The sequence below is a fragment of the Mus caroli genome, unplaced genomic scaffold (assembly GCF_978045245.1).
Source record: "Mus caroli unplaced genomic scaffold, Mus_caroli_1 scaffold_20, whole genome shotgun sequence".
In the NCBI taxonomy this organism is placed as follows: domain Eukaryota; kingdom Metazoa; phylum Chordata; class Mammalia; order Rodentia; family Muridae; genus Mus; species Mus caroli.
In genome coordinates, this window is record NW_028227275.1 from 47435402 (window position 1) to 47452616 (window position 17215).

At 36.5% G+C, this 17215-nt stretch overlaps 1 protein-coding gene across 1 annotated transcript; it reads right to left on the reverse strand.

The window, feature by feature from the left end:
• Nucleotides 1–13759: 13759 nt before the first annotated feature.
• Nucleotides 13760–14710, reverse strand: LOC110286123 (olfactory receptor 10W1-like). The gene has a single exon (XM_021152616.1). The coding sequence runs from the start codon at nucleotides 14708–14710 to the stop codon at nucleotides 13760–13762; it is 951 nt and encodes a 316-aa protein (XP_021008275.1).
• Between the last annotated feature and the right edge of the window lie 2505 nt (nucleotides 14711–17215).

Here is a 17215-nt window from a genome sequence, read left to right on the forward strand (position 1 = left end):
GCATGAGTAACATACTTATCCAACACATGCCTGGCCATGTGTAGAGCCAGGGTTTATTTGTGGTCATTATAATCCCCAGACCACAAGGGGAATTAAAAATAGCATTGCTTTCTGTGATGAGAGATGTACTTCGTTGGCACCACAAATCTTTTAGCTTTAAAATGCAATGAACTGTGACAATTTTTTCAGAGTATATAATGTACATTTAACTGTCTTTTTTGTGGTCTTATTCTACTTATTTTTATTCTGTGTCTTATTTCTTTCTGTATAACATCATTAAGTTTCATCCATATCTCTTATATAAGGGCTCCATCTTCAATATTTTTTTAAAATTTTTTTACCACTTTTTAAATTAGGTGTTTTCTTCATATACATTTCCAATGCTATCCCAAAAGTCCCCCATGCCCTCCTCCACACTTCATTTACATTTCCAATGCTATCCCAAAACTCCCCCACCCACCCACTCCCACTTCTTGGCCCTGGCGTTCCCCTGTACTGAGGCATATATAGTTTGCAAGACCAATGGGCCTCTCTTTCCACTGATGGCCAACTAGGCCATCTTCTGCTACATATGCAGCTAGAGACACGAGCTCCGGGGGTACTGGTTCGTTCACATTGTTGTTCCACCTATAGGGTTGCAGATCCATTTAGCTCCTTGGGTACTTTCTCTAGCTCCTCCTGTGATCCATCCAATAGCTGACTGTGAGCATCCACTTCTGTGTTTGCTAGGCCCAAGAATAGCCTCACAAGAGACAGCTATATCAGGGTCCTTTCAGCAAAATCTTGCTAGTGTATGCAATAGTGTCAGCCTTTGGAGGCTGATTATGGGATGTATCCCCGGGTATGGCAGTCTCTAGATGGTCCATCCTTTTGTCTCAGCTCCAAACTTTGTCTCTGTAACTCCTTCCATGGGTGTTTTATTCCTAATTCTAAGAAGGGGCAGTGTCCACACTTTGGTCTTCGTTAAGCAAGATAGAGGATGTATGTCTCACCTGCATTTTCTCCATTCAGTGGTTGATAGACAACTGGCTTGAATCCATTTTAGCTGTTCTGAACAACGCTCTAGCAAGGGAGTATAAGTTTCACTCTGAAATACCAATTTCATGTCTTTGGATATACTACCATGCCGAAATGTCTGGGTCAAATAGTAAAGTTTACGTCTGTCTTTTGAGGAAGCTCCAAACTGCTCTCCGTAATTCTCCTAACTTATACTATCAGTGGTGTGAAAACTTCCTTCTTTGTATCTTTGTCAGTCTTTGCTATTTATTTACTTTTATTTTTTGTCTTTTAACACAAATAATACTAGGGGAGGTAAGATTAACTGTGGATTGTGGATGCACCCATATTAAATGTAATAAATTGTTATTGTCATTGTTTGGTCATTGCATAGCATAAACATGTATCAAAACCTATGAGACCCCATACATATGTACAGATTCTCTATAGCAAAGAAAGAATTAAAACATAAAATTATAGTACTAATTAAATGTATTTTAAAATGAAACAAAATTATATTAATATATTGACTTATTTAATTTACTTATTGGTTATTTAATTTTTCTATGGTAAATGCTTTTATTAATTTAAAATTTTTTTTATTATTTTATCTACATTTCAAATGTAATCCTATTACTTGTTTTCCCTCAGAAAATCCCCTGTACTACCCCCTTACACCCTGCTTCTCTGAGGGTGCTCCCCCACCAACCACCCACTCCTGCCTCACTGCCCTAACATCCCCCTATGCTGGGGCATCAAACCTTCACAGGACCAAGGGCCTCCCATCCCATTGATTCCAAATAAGGCCATCCTCATCTGCATATGCAGCTGGAGCCATGATTCCCTCCATGTGCAGTCTTTGGTTGATGGTTTAGTCCCTGAGAGCTCTAGGGGAGAGGGTCTGATTGGTTGATATTGTTGTTCTTCCTATGGGGTTGCAAACACCTGCAGCTCCTTTAGCCTTTATCCTAACTCCTCAATTGGGGTCCCTGTGCTCAGTCTGCTGGTTAGCTGTTTAAGCATCTGTGTCTGTATTGGTAAGGCTCTGGCACAGCCTCTCAGGAGACATCCATACCAGGCTCTTGTCAGTAAGCACTTCTTGTCATCAGCAATAGTAACTGGGTATGATGGCTGCATAAGGATGGATCCCCAGGTTGGGCAGTCTCTGTTTGGCCTTTCCTTCAGTCTCTACTCAACTCTTTGTCCCTGTATTTCCTTTAGACAGGATAAATTCTGGGTAAAATTTTTGAGATGGGTGGGTAGCCCCATCCCTCAACTAGGTGCCATCCCTAACCTCTGGATATAGTCTCTACAGGTTCTCTCTCCCTTTTTTTTGGGTATTTCGGCTAAAGTCCTTCCTGTTGGGACCTGGGAAACTCTTGGGTCCCTGGCATCTGGGACTTCTAGTGGATAGCTCCAGTTTCCCTCCCCCACTACTACATACCTTCTTTCAAATTCCTGAGCCTCTGTATTTCTCCCTCATCTCTTCCCATATCTGACCTGGCTCCCTTTTTCCTTCCCCTCCTCTCTCCCTCACAGATTCCTCTCTCCCTCTACTTCCTAGAAATTATTCTCTTCCCCCTACTGAGTAGTACTGTAGCCTCCACACTTTTGTGTGATCTTCTTTCTTCTTGGGTTTCATATGCAATATTATTTGTATCATGGGTATTCTGAGCTTATTTTTGGTTATTATCCACTTATCAGTGAGTAGATGCCGTGTGTGTTCTTTTGTGACTGGGTTAGCTCAGTCACAAAAGGATATTTTCTAGTTTCATCCATTTGCTGATAATTTAATGATATCATTGTTTTTAATAGCTGAATAGTACTCCATTGTGTAAACGTGCCACAGTTTCTGTATTCATTCTTCTGTTGAGGAGCATATAGGTCATTGCCATCTTCTGGCTATTATAAATAATAATGATAATATGAACATAGAAGAATATGTGTCCTTGTTATATGTTGGAGCATCTTTTGGGTATATTCCCAGGCATGGTATAGCTGGGTCCTCAGGTAGTACTATGTCCAATTTTCCAAGGAACTCCAGACTGATTTCCAGAGTGGTTGTACCAGCTTGCAATCCCACCAGTGATGGAGGACTGTTCATTTTTCTCAACATCCTCACCAGCATCTTCTGTCACCTGTGTTTTTTATCTTAGCCATTCTGACTAGTGTGAAGTGGAATCTCAGGATTGGTTTGATTTGCATTTCTCTGATGACTAAGGATGTTGTACATTTCTTTAAGTGCTTCTCAGCCATTTGAGATTCCTCCATTGAGAATTCTGTTTAGCTCTGTACCCCATTTTTAATAGGGTTATTTTATTCACTTTGTGTTTTCACCTCTCCCTATTGCTCATGTTTACTTTTATGTAACTTATTTCTGATGATATTAATTTTATATATGTGTAGCTAATATGCCTCATATCAAGGTCCATAATTCATATTTTTAGGATGTCACAAATATTCTTTCAAGTATACTCTGGTGAGGTTTCACCATCAAGGCTTTGAATATAATGATGTAGACAGAGATTATACATAGATTTTGCAAAGGTCATGCTTAGAAATTACAAAGAAGAAGAAAACATATAAGTGAAACAAGAAGGAAGAGTAGGCATAATTAACAATATTTTCGAAAGCATGAAAGTTAAATGCATGCAGTGCTCCAGGGGAAGATTCCCAGGAAGAAGAGAATCAAAGTGCAGTAATAGTAACATAGATAGAAGGTACTACTTTAAGTAGGTTGTTCAGAAAGTCCTAATAGGGAATACACTGTGATCTGAGAGGTGCTACCTAGAGGATAAGTAGATGTACAGTGAAGACAGAAGCAGCAAGAAGGCAAAAATTTCGTGGTAAACTAATGCCAGTATTTCAAATATTTCCACCAAAGACAATGTCTCTGAAATTAATGAAAAACACGCTTTACCTTTTCAATCCATGGTGATGTTCAAGCCATATCCATACTGGTTCACAGAACACGCCCAATTGCAGAGGGAAGCTGTGCTCGGACTCATTTTCATTTTCTTTAGGTTTCCTGATAATCTCTCAGTTTCTTGAACTATTGAAAATTAATCATAATGAGTTCATAATATGTAATTAGTCACATTTTACAGCAAATTTCTAAGGTGGGTTTGTCTGAGCTTAATAGCCTGAAATGTGTTCTAGTAAGTGAATAAAAGGAAGAATAACAGCTAATGATGTTGCTACTGTTTTCAAATAATTAATCAATGGTGAGTATGCCTGATCATTTAAAACCTGTTTATAACCTCTGATATCAAAAGAAATTGAATTAAATTGTCTATAAGTATCAAAAAATAAAAATCACAAATGACTAGAGCTCGGAGGTGACTGCCACTTGAGTAATTGAATGAAAAATTACTCATAAAAGGAGAAAGATGGGCAAAATGAGAAGATAGAACCTCTTTTAGGTTATCAGGAATACATTTTATTGGGCACATTTAAACATATGTAAGACAAATATTTTTTTTTAATCTACTGTTTGTATAGCAAAATCCCCAAATCTTAAAATTATGTTAATTATATTATTAAGCATGTGAAGGGCGATACTTAAATTGTAGCAATGTACTAATTATTTCTATAGCCTTAACCTTTCTTAAGAATTCCAAAAGTTTCAGACACAACACATGCAAAACACCAAGCTCATGTCCCCTTTTTCAAAAAAAGCATAGATTGATCCCAAGGTCTCCAGAATTTACTTCTCAACTTTCCCTACTTCCACCATTCAATTACTTAACACTCTTCCTCATATCAGTGAATAACGTCTTATAATTAACTTATATAGACCAAAAACATTTTGGTCCAAATGGATCCCACGTCCAGTCCATAATTTTCCCTAATGCTCAATCTTTCAAACACACCAGTACAAGATTGCTTGCTGATAGTGCAACAATAGGAAGTCTGAATAAATCATTTCTTTCAAATGGGTTTTTCTGGTATAGGAAGAGTTATTAAAAATGCAAACCTGCTAGTCCTATCTCTTTATTCAAAATTCTGCTGTGATTTTTCATCTCTACAAAACAAAACCAAACAAATAAACAAAAATGCCTTTTTCTCTATTATTACCTCATTTTTATTTCAGATACTAATGTAATGCCAAACTACAGTTTTTATTCCAACTGAACACTATTTGTACAAGTCTGTGCTTTACAATACATTCCCTTGCTAAAAAACAACATTTAGCTTGATTACTTCTTATATTGTAAAAACAAAATCTGTTAAACAACCTCCCAAATTAGTGTTTTTAAAACCTGATACTCTGATAGCCAATAGATTTTATGGGCATCTCTTGGAGTTCTCTTCACAATATAGGGGGAAAAAATCCTTCAGATAGCAAGTTTGTGCACAATCTTTCCTTTCAGTTGAAGTGGTAATATAAACATTTTCTCTACACTAAAGAATTCCAGCTTCATGCAGTTTCTACTATGGTCTATAACTTTCACTAGGGCCTCCATGCTGTGGAGTTTGTGGCTTCATAACCTACCTTTAGACTCTCTCATAAACAACACAGCCCATTTGCTTTAACACGAAGAACAATAGGGAGCCACAAGAGTGATGGTATACTTGAAATTGTGGTAACATTGCCTATATATATTTACTATTTCACTGCTTTGAATAAATTTATATTTTCCACTTATATCAGTCGACCTATAAATTGGAGATAAAAATCATCTAGACCTCCTAAAAGATCTGTTAGGGTAAAAATGTATTAAACCATAGAAGCTATCAATAGGTAATAGTTAAAACCTATATAAATATTCATCATTATTGCCCTCATCATTAGTGTTATTAGGACCTCAGCATAACCACAATTATCACTTTCACCATAATCACCATTAGTCACAATGATGCCCCTCTGTATGTAATCACAACTACCACGACCAGCCCAGCATCAGTATTATGCATTATGATTTATCAAAAAATTATCATCATTTCCTCTTTTCTTTCTTTATTTTTCTCCTCATTCCCCTCTTCGTCCTCTTTTCTCCCTCTTCCTCCTCCTCATCTTCCTCCTCCTCCTCCTCCTCCTCCTCCTCTTCTGTGCTACATGCCAAATGCACCTACCTGGGGTAAGTGTAAGTTAAAGTAGGTTAAACAATGAATAAGAATATATAAAGTTTGGGGTAGTCTTGGGGATATAAAGCAAGTTTGTGCTTTTGTGTTTATCACATTTTACTATATACAACCTGAAATTCACAAAAATGAATTAAAAGTCAAAAGAAATACAGATTAATGATAAAGAGATTTTTACTTCAATACAGAAACATGCTTAAAATATTTAAATCTTATGACAGAGTTTCAAAACACACAAAAAAACCATACATACACCTAAAATTGTATGCATATATATGTGTGTGCTTGTATATATATGTATATTTATATATTTATATTTTGCATGTATATGCAATGAAAATTATTGACAAAGAGGCCATCGTTTTGAAGGAGAGTGGGAATAGAATATGGGAGAGTTTGGATGAAGAAAAGATAAGGGAGAAATGAATTTAAATTATAATTTCAAAAAATAACCAAACAATATGCCTTAATTTTGACAATCTGTCATAAATCTGACAGTTATAGATCTTATTTTTGGATGAAAATAAAAATAAAAGCTGAAGACTATAAAACTATACTGTTACCTAAGAGTTGTAGCTTGTATTTATATTCCTAGTCCTTGGGTGGCTAAAACAGAAAGATAATAAGTTTAAAAAAAATTGATCTTCTGGTAAGCGCCAGCACCGGGTCACCTGGGCACGGAGTCTGCGGACAACCCCAAGGTCTCTAGAGGACTCTCCATTCAATCTTAGGACCATCGTGAGCAGAACACAACTTCTGTTCCATTCCAATTGCGCGGGACCTGAGACAGCATTAGGGAAGTAGAAAACCTGGCTTGACCAGGGTCACAAGTCCCTTCCATTCAGCACCCCCAAGGTTCCATAGAGGACAGCTTCTGAAGCAGACACCATTTCGGGCCCCAGATATCCGGGCACATTCCCTGCAAGAGGAGAGGTGTCCGTCCCGCCGGGGAGGGCTTTGCAGGAAAACCTTGGGGAGCCATCTTGGTTCCCAGATCCCTCCAAGACTAGTCTGCTCAGGTGAGAATGTGGACTAGAGAATCTAACAGCTTCTGGGACAGGCCCTGTTTCGAGCCTTCATCTTCTGCCAGGAGGCAGGTCCGAATGACAGATGTCTGTGCACCTTCCCTGCAAGAGGAGAGCTTGCCTGAAGAGAGTGCTCTGACCACTGAAACTCAGGAGAGAGCTAGTCTCCCATGTCTGCTGATACAGGCTAACAGAATCCTGAGAGGAACAAGCTCTAACCAGAGACAACTATAACAACTAACTCCAAAGATTATGAGATAGTAAAAGGCAAATGTAAGATTCTTACTAACAGAAACCAAGACCACTCACCATCATCAGAACACAGCACTCCCACCTCACACAGTCCTGGGCACCCCAACACACCCAAAAATCTAGCACTGGATTTAAAAGCATATCTCATGATAGTAGTAGAGGACATCAAGAAGGACTTTAGGAGAACCCTGCTAAAGAGGTACAAGTCCTTAAAGAAAAACAGGAAAACACATCAAAACAGCTGATGGAAATGAACAAAACTATACTAGACCTAAAAAGGGAAGTAGACACAATAAAGAAAACCCAAAGTGAGGCAACGCTGGAGATAGAAACCCTAGGAAAGAAATCTGGAACCATAGATGTGAGCATCAGCAACAGAATACAAGAGATGGAAGAGAGAATCTCAGGTGCAGAAGATTCCATAGAGAACATTGGCACAACAATCAAAGAAGATGCAAAATGCAAAAAGATCCTAACTCAAAACATCCAGGAAATCCAGGACACAATGAGAAGACCAAACCTATGGATAATAGGAGTTGTTGAGAATAAAGATTTTCAACTTAAAGGGCCAGCAAATATCTTCAACAAAATTATAGAAGAAAACTTCCCAAACCTAAAGAAAGACATGCCCATGAACATACAGGAAGCCTACAGAACTCCAAATAGCCTGGACCAGAAAAGAAATTCCTCCCGATACATAATAATCAGATCAACAAATACACTAAATAAAGAGAAAATATTAAAAACAGTCGGGAAAAAGGTCAAGTAACATATAAAGGCAGGCCTATCAGAATTACACCAGACTATTCACCAGAGACTATGAAAGCCAGAAAATCCTGGACAGATGTTATACAGACACTAAGAGAACACAAATGTCATCCCAGGCTACTTTACCCAGCCAAACTTTCAATTACCATAGATGGAGAAACCAAAGTATTCCACGACAAAACCAAATTCACACTCTATCTTTCCATGAATCCAGCCCTTCAAAGGATAATAACTGAAAAAATACAATACAAAGACGGAAACCATGCCCTAGAAAAAGCAAGAAAGTAATCCTTCAACAAACCTAAAAGAAGACAGCCACAAGAACAGAATGCCAACTTTAACAACAAAAATAATAGGAAGCAACAATTACTTTTCCTTAATATCTCTTAATATCAATGGACTCAATTCTCCAGTAAAAAGACATAGACTAACAGACTGGCTACACAAACAGGACCCAACATTTTGCTGCTTAGAGGAATTCCATCTCAGGGAAAAAGACAGATACTACCTCAGAATGAAGGCTGGAAAACAACTTTCCAAGCAAATGGTCTGAAGAAACAAGCTGGAGTAGGCATTCTAATATCTAATAAATTCGAATTCAAACCCAAATTTATCAAAAAAGACAGGGAGGGGCACTTCATACTTATCAAAGGTAAAAATCTTCCAAGAGGAACTCTCAATTCTGAATATGTATGCTCCAAATGCAAGGGCAGCCACATTCAATAAAGAAACTTTAGTAAAGCTCAAAGCACACATTGCTCCTCACACAGTAATACTGGGAGACTTCAACACACCACTTTCATCAATGGACAGATCGGGAAACAGAAACTAAACAGGAACACAGTGAAACTAACAGAAGTTATGAAACAAATGGATATAACAGATATCTACAAAACATTTTATCCTAAATCAAAAGGATACACCTTCTTCTTAGTACCTCATGGTACCTTCTCCAAAATTGATCATATAGTTGGTCACAAAACAAGCCTCAACAGATACAAAAATATTGAAATTGTCCCATGCATCCTATTAGATCACCATGGACTAAAGCTGATCTTCAATAACAACATAAATAATAGAAAGCCTACATTCACGTGGAAACTGAACAACACTCTTCTCAATGATACCTTGATCAAGGAAGGAATAAAGAAAGAAATTAAAAAGTTTTTTGAATTTAATGAAAATGAAGCCACAACATACTCAAACTTATTTCTAAGAAGAAATCTCATAGCTCTGAATGCCTCCAAAAAGAAACAAGAGAGAGCACACAATAGCAGCTTGACAACTCACCTAAAAGCTCTAGAACAAAAGGAAGCAAATTCACCCAAGAGGAGTAGAAGGCAGGAAATAATCAAACTCAGGGGTGAAATCAACCAAGTGGAAACAGGAACTATTTAAAGAATCAACCAAAGGAGGAGCTGGTTCTTTGAGAAAATCAACAAGATAGATAAACCCATAGCCAGACTCAATAGAGGGCACAGGGAAAGCATCCTAATTAACAAAATCAGAAATGAAAAGGGAGACATAACAAATGATCCTGAAGAAATCCAAAACACTATCTGATCCTTCTACAAAAGGCTATACTCAACAAAACAGGGGAACCTGGATGAAATGGACAAATTTCTAGACAGATACCAGGTACCAAAGTTAAATCAGGATCAGATTAATGATCTAAACAGTCCTATATTCCCTAAAGAAATAGAAGCAGTCATTAATAGTCTCCCAACCAAAAAAAGCCCAGGACCAGATGGGTTTAGTGCAGAGTTCTATCAGACCTTCAAAGAAGATATAATCCCAGTTTTTTACAAACTATTCCTCAAAATAGAAATAAAAGTTACTCTACCCAACTCATTTTATGAAGCCACAATTACTCTGATACCTAAACCACAAAAAGACCCAACAAAGATAGAGAACTTCAGACCAATTTCCCTTATATTCATCAATGCAAAATTCCTCAATAAAGTTCTCGCTAAGCAAATCCAAGAACACACCAAAGCAATCATCCATCCTGACCAAGCGGTTCCATTCCTGGGATGCAGGGATGGTTTAATATATGGAAATCCATCAACGTAATCTAGTACATAAACAAACTCAAAGACAAAAACCACATGATCATCTCCTTAGATGCGGAGAAAGCATTTGACAAAATCCAACACCCATTCATGATAAAAGTCTTGGAAAGATCAGGAATTCTAGGCCCATACCTAACCATGATAAAACCAATCTACAGCAAACGAGTAGCCAACATCAAAGTAAATGGTGAGAACCTGGAAGCAATCCCACTAAAATCAGGGACTAGACAGGGCTGTCCACTCTCTCCCTACCTATTCAACATTGTACTTGAAGTCCTAGACAGAGCAATTCGACAACAAAAGCAGATCAAGGGGATGCAAATTCGAAAAGAGGAAGTCAAAATATCACTTTTTGCAGATGATATGATAGTATATATAAGTGACCCCTAAAAATTCCACCAGAGAACTCCTAAACCTGATAAACAGCTTCAGTGAAGTAAGTGGATATAAAATTAACTCAAAGAAGTCAATGGCCTTTCTCTACACAAAGGATAAACAGGCTGAGAAAGAAATTAGGGAAACAACACCCTTCTCAATATTGATACATAATATAAAATATCTTGGCGTGACTCTAACTAAGTAAGTTAAATATCTGTATGATAAGAACTTCAAGTCTCTGAAGAAAGAAATTAAGAGAAGATCTCAGAAGACGGAAAGATCTCCCATGCTCATGGATTGGCAGGATCAATATAGTAAAAATGGCTATCTTGCCAAAAGCAATCTACAGATTCAATGCAATCCCCATCAAAATTCCAACTAAATTCTTCAACGAATTAGAAAGTGCAATCTCTAAATTCATCTGGAATAACAAAAAACCTAGGATAGTAAAACCTCTTCTCAAGGATAAAAGAACCTCTGGTGGAATCACCATGCCTGACATAAAGCTGTACTACATAGCAATTGTGATAAAAAATGCATGGTACTGGTATACCCTGAGATTCCACCTCAAACTAGCCAGAATGGCTAAGATCGAAATTCAGGTGACAGCAGATGCTGGTATGTATGTGGAGAAGAGGAACACTCCTCCAATTTTGGTAGGATTGCAAGCCTATACAACCACTCTGGAAATCATTCTGGTGGTTCCTCAGAAGATTGAACATAGTACTACCTGAGGATCCCGCAATACCTCTCCTGGGCATATATCCAGAAGATGTTCCAACCGGTAATAAGGTCACATGCCCGAATATGTACATAGCAGCCTTGTTTATAATAGCCTGAAGCTGGAAAGAACCCAGATGTCCCTCAACAGAGGAATGAATACTGAAAATGTGGTACATTTACACAATGGAGTACTACTCAGCTATTAAAAAAATGAATTTATGAAATTTCTAGGCAAATGCATGGACCTGGAGGGCATCATCCTGAGTGAGGTAACCCAATTACAAAAGAACTCACATGACATGTACTCACTGATAAGTGGATATTAGCCCAGAAACTTAGAATACCCAAGATATAAGTTACAATTTGCAAAACACATGAAACTCAAGAAGAACGAAGACAAAAGTGTGGACACTTTGCCCCTTCTTAGAATGGGAACAAAACCCCCATGGCAGGAGTTGCAGAGACAAAGTTTGGAGCTGAGATGAAAGGATGCACCATCTAGAGACTGCCATACGGGGGGATCCATCCCATAATCATCCTCCAAACGCTGACACCATTGCATACACTAGCAAGATTTTGCTTAAAGGACTCTGATATAGCTGTCTCTTTTGAGGCTTTGCTAGTGCTTACCAAACACAGAAGTGGATGCTCACAGTCCGCTATTGGATGGATCACAGGGCCCCCAATGGAGGAGGTAGAGAAAGTCCCCAAGAGTTAAAAGGGTCTGTAACCCTATAGGTGGAACAACAATATGAAATAACTAGTACCCACTGGAGCTTGTATCTCTAGCTGCATATGTATCAGAACATGGCCTAGTTGGCCATCACTAGAAAGAGAGGCCCACTGGTCTTGCAAACTTTATATGCCTCAGTACAGGGGAATGCCAGGACCAAGAAGTGGCCATGGGAGGGTAGGGGAATGGGGGCGAGGGTATGGGGGACTTTTTGGAAATGTAAATGAAGAAAATACCTAATAAAAAAACCCTGAGCTACATGTCATTAAAATCTAAACCCAAATGAAATCAAAATCCAAAAACATATACTATTACCTAACTAATATTATTGCATTCCTTGTGATTTATAGGGTGAATACTTTTAAATTTATGTAGACCACCCAATCAATTGGGCATTCTGTCATGAAACACATATCATGGTACAAACTTTAAACCTTTCTCAAAATGCAGAACCTTACAATTAACACCAGTTTTCCATTTCTATTTAAATTATATATACAGCTCCACATAGAAGACAAAGAAAGAAGAGTCACTTTGATATACTTGTCTGTACTATATGGGATTTAACAGGACACTGTTACATCAGCCTCTTAGACATAGCAGCAAACTACATCTCTTTACTATGAAGAAAATATACTGTTTAGTATTTATTTAGTATTTTTAATTATCTGAAAATATTGGCCACATTGGATCTTTCTATGGAAAAAGTCTTATATTACTAGAAAAGAAAATATTTTTGAAGATTAATAGAAAAGATATACGTTAATAGTCATGTATGCTATATGCTTTCTGTGATATTCCTACTTCTTGAACAATGTAAGCACTTAATGATAATACTACTAATACTACGCATTCTAAAACAAATGTAAACCAGAATCACATTTCTTCAGAAAAATTTATTTAAAATTAATTTATTAGAAAATATAATTTTATTTTTACATGTGACATGATAATACAGATCTTGAGCCATTCTGTTTGTTGCCAATCTTCATGTCCCTCTCATAACAGCTTATTTCTCAAAGACCAACTTTCTAGAAGTTAGAATCACACAGATACCAGGAACCCTTGCATTTAATTTGGCTTCCCAGTACAGAACTGAGCAAGAGATTCCAGGAAGGTTATGGTATTTTCATCCCAGGATTCTTCTCATGCAGTCTTATTGGTTAAAGCATTCTATATTTCAATCAAAAAATATCATTGTGTGAAAAAAAAATATCATTGTGTGAATAAAATCCATTCTAAGTCCCATTCTCCTTGGTTTCCATAACATTGTACCTCTTCGTACTTGTAGGTGTCGTAGTGATAATGGCCTCTGCAATTAATAATATTTAAGTGCTTCTCCATCTCCTGGATCACAAGTGCCACAATCTTGTTATTTCATCATTTTAATCTAAAACTCATAAACTCTAATTAATTAATTAATTATTAATCTAATTATTAATCTAATCATAAACTCTTTTTTTCTTATGCCTAGTTTTATAAAGCCATATACTTGTCACTTAACATTATTTTCTGCACATGTATTTGTGTATGTCTTTTTGTAAGTGTAATCAGCCAGTTTAAAAGTAGAACAGAGAAAAGAATGTCACCATATATATATAAACATTTAGGTACTTAATGTTTATTGTTATTGTAAACATAATTTCAGTATCAGCAGAGACAATACATTTTTAGTAGCACAGTAGTTTGCTTTGTCTAGGACTAAGCCTTACTATGTGAGAGTTTTCCTATTGTATAATTTTCTGGGAGAAATAATTTCTGGTAAGAACCTTCTCTATGGCCCCTTTCATTTCATTGTTCCTCAGAGTGTAGATGAGAGGGTTGAGGAATGGGGTTCCCAGTGTGTACACCAGAGAGATGAACTGATCTTTCTTGGGGTGGTAGCTAGAGTTCGGGCGCAGGTACATGAAGGCACAGCAGCCATACTGCAACAATACTACAGTGAGGTGGGAAGAACAGGTGTTGAAGGCCCTGTGACGACCAGCTGCTGAGTGGAGTTTGAGCACAGCAGCCACGATCAAGGCATATGTAGTGGCAATGAAAAAGAAAGGCACAGCAATGGCTAATGCAGCGGCCACTAGCACAGAGAGCTCATGGACATGACTTGTGGCACATACGAGACGCATCACTGGTGGCACATCACAAAAGAAATGTTCTATTCCTCTGTCCTGACAGAATGGTAGACAGAAGATGAAGACCACAAGCTGTAAGGACAAGACCAAGCCAATGACCACCGAAGCCAGAACCAAGCGAACACAAAGTGTTACAGTCATGATAAGAGGGTACTGTAAAGGATGACAGATGGCAACATATCTGTCATAGGCCATGGAAGCCAGGAGGAAGCAGTCAGCACTACCAAGTCCAATAAAGAAGACCATCTGAGTGGCACAGCTCAGCAGAGTAATGTTTTTCTCTGACTTCAGGGTGTTTGCCAGGATATGTGGCACCACCACTGCAGTGTAACATAGTTCTATTCCTGATAGGCTGCCCAGGAAATAGTACATGGGTGTATGTAGACGTGTTTCTGTCTGGATGGAGACCATAATGAGGATATTCCCGGAGATGATCAATGCATAAGCCAGGCTTATTCCAAGGAAGCAGAGCATACGAAGTTCTAGGCGATTGGGATAGGCAAGGAACACAAACTCCATCAATACTGAGTGGTTTTCCCAGGTCATTGAAACCACAAATATTCTCCTTATATTAAAAAAAAATCATGTTATATTGCTGATATATTGATTGTATAACCAATGGTAATATTTCATTAACCAAATATGGATATGCAAAAGAAACAAGACTGAAGCTTTTAGGTTTTTAAAAATTTTTAACATTTTTTAATTTTTATTTTTATTAGATATTTTCTTTATTTACATTTCAAATGTTAACCTCTTTTCTAGCTTCCCCTCTGAAAATCCCTTATTCCCTCCTCCCCGCCTTGCTCACCAACCCACCCACTTCTGCTTCCTGGCCGGACATTTGGCCATCAATGGGAAGTGAGGCCCTTGGTCCTGTGAAGGTTTTTTATTTTTATGAAATTTGTTCACATGTAAATATGTATGCTAATTTCTATCTGCACTTTGGTAGTAAAAACGATTAATCAAAAGTATCAATGGAAATGGGTGGATACAGTAAGGTGTTTTCAGCAGGCATGCAGTAACAATGAAATTCTTTCAGTAAACTTATTTGTACACATTACAGAATTTTCAGTCAAAAATCATCCAAGAATGGTAGGGAAGATTTCTATCCATTTGTCCATTCATATACTTATAGTTTATAAATGTCATATATATGTCATATATATATATGCATATATATATACATATGACATATATGTCTTTCATATATATATCACATACACATATAATATAAATAACATATATTATATATAATACAAATGTCTATTTTGCATTTGTATTTTGCCTATGCCTTATACTTACACATTAAAACATGAAGAAAACTACTAGAAACCCAAGAGCAAAGTGTGTGAGTTTGTATATGAACATAGAAGACCAATCTAGGGCCTTTTTCTATATCTCCCTTCATTTTCCCAGAGAAATATGAACTCTAAAGGGGAAATGCACTTTCCTCAAAAAGCAAAGCTGAACAAAATAATTTAACATCACCCTGAAGTTTTGGTAAACAGGTTCAACACATAAAAAATGAACATTCTACTTCTTTTTTATATTCTTTATTAATTTTTTATGTTGTTATTATTATTTTTTATTCTTTTATGCCAACCTGTATTTAGGAACAGCAAAATTTGTGTCCTGTAGTCTTAATTTAAATCACCAAATTTTAAACTGGTCATTAGTTAATGTAAACTTTTAGTAAGAAATGTCTTTTCAACTACTCCTTACTAGAAATAGTATTTATATAAATCCATGTAAATTTTGCATGCATCTTGGGTAAGTTGGATCTCTGTTATTCTTAGAGCTAATAAATGGACTCTGCTTCTTTCACTTTCTCTTCTTCTGAATTAAAAATAATTTAAAAGAGTTTCTCACAATATTTAGCACTTTGCTTGTTTCAGTACAGTACCAGAGGAGGATACTATTTGAGTATGATAATTCTACCAACTGTTCTATGATTGTAGGGAATATGGAAATTCTCTGAATTTCATTTATTTCATGAAAATGGGAATGATGATTATACCTTCTTCAAAGTATTATTATGAAATAAGATGGCATGGAAATATAAAATATATATCAGAATACATATTAAGAAAAACTCAATAAAACAAGACCATATAATAATCTGTAGTTTCAAGGATAATCATTTCCATTACTTTTATTTTATTAAATACAATGACTACATATTGAACAGACAAACATTCTTTATAACGTAATTTTTATTTTGCATTTTAAGATTTTTTTCATAGTGAAAAACTTTTTTAAGGAGCCTTATAAAAATAACTTACATACTATATTTGAGCTGTGCTGTAGAAAACTAGTTTATTACTTAAGAACAGAGTGTTTTAGTGTCTAGAATAAACATAAATCTAAGAGCTAGTGTACTACCTTTCTTAGTTTGCAGGGCTTTGAAGTCTATGCAAGAATAATAAAATTTGACAATTCTATTGAAGTCCAGTACTTCTGAATATATCTAATATTGTTTTTATCAGATATTTCAATTTTTAAGGAAGATACTGGAAAATCAGGACATCTTCAATGTACATAAGAATCTATGAAATTTCCAATTCTTGCTTCATTATTAGAAGGTAGAATTATCTGAAATTTCATTTTGTGATTAACTGAAACTGTCAGTGGTGTGACTTCTATCTACTCTCTCTTCCAAATGGTGGCATATTTTCTCTACAAAAGCAATTCAGAGATTAATTAACTATCCTTTTAGTCCCAAGTATTTTTTCTCATTGATTTTTAGTACTTTTATCACTGTGGTTTGAATTTGTGTAACAATTTATGCTTATTCCTCTCCAACTTACATCTTAAAAAAAAAAAAACACACAGAATCACTAAACAAGAAGGACATGGGAATGGTTATCTCTGCACATTCTCAAGACCCAGATATTCTAAGTTAAAACAGCACTGCTAGTATCTAATTAGCATTATATAAAAAGGGAGGATATGGATTTTATATATTGAAGACTCTTACCTTTCTAATCAGGTAGACTCTTACTTTTCTAATCAGTTAACGCTTACTCTCCTAGTAATAGTAGCAGAGTC

Coding starts and splice junctions, on each gene's coding strand:
- LOC110286123 (XM_021152616.1), bottom strand. CDS start 14,710: ATGACCTGGGAAAACCACTCAGTATTGATGGAGTTTGTGTTCCTTGCC.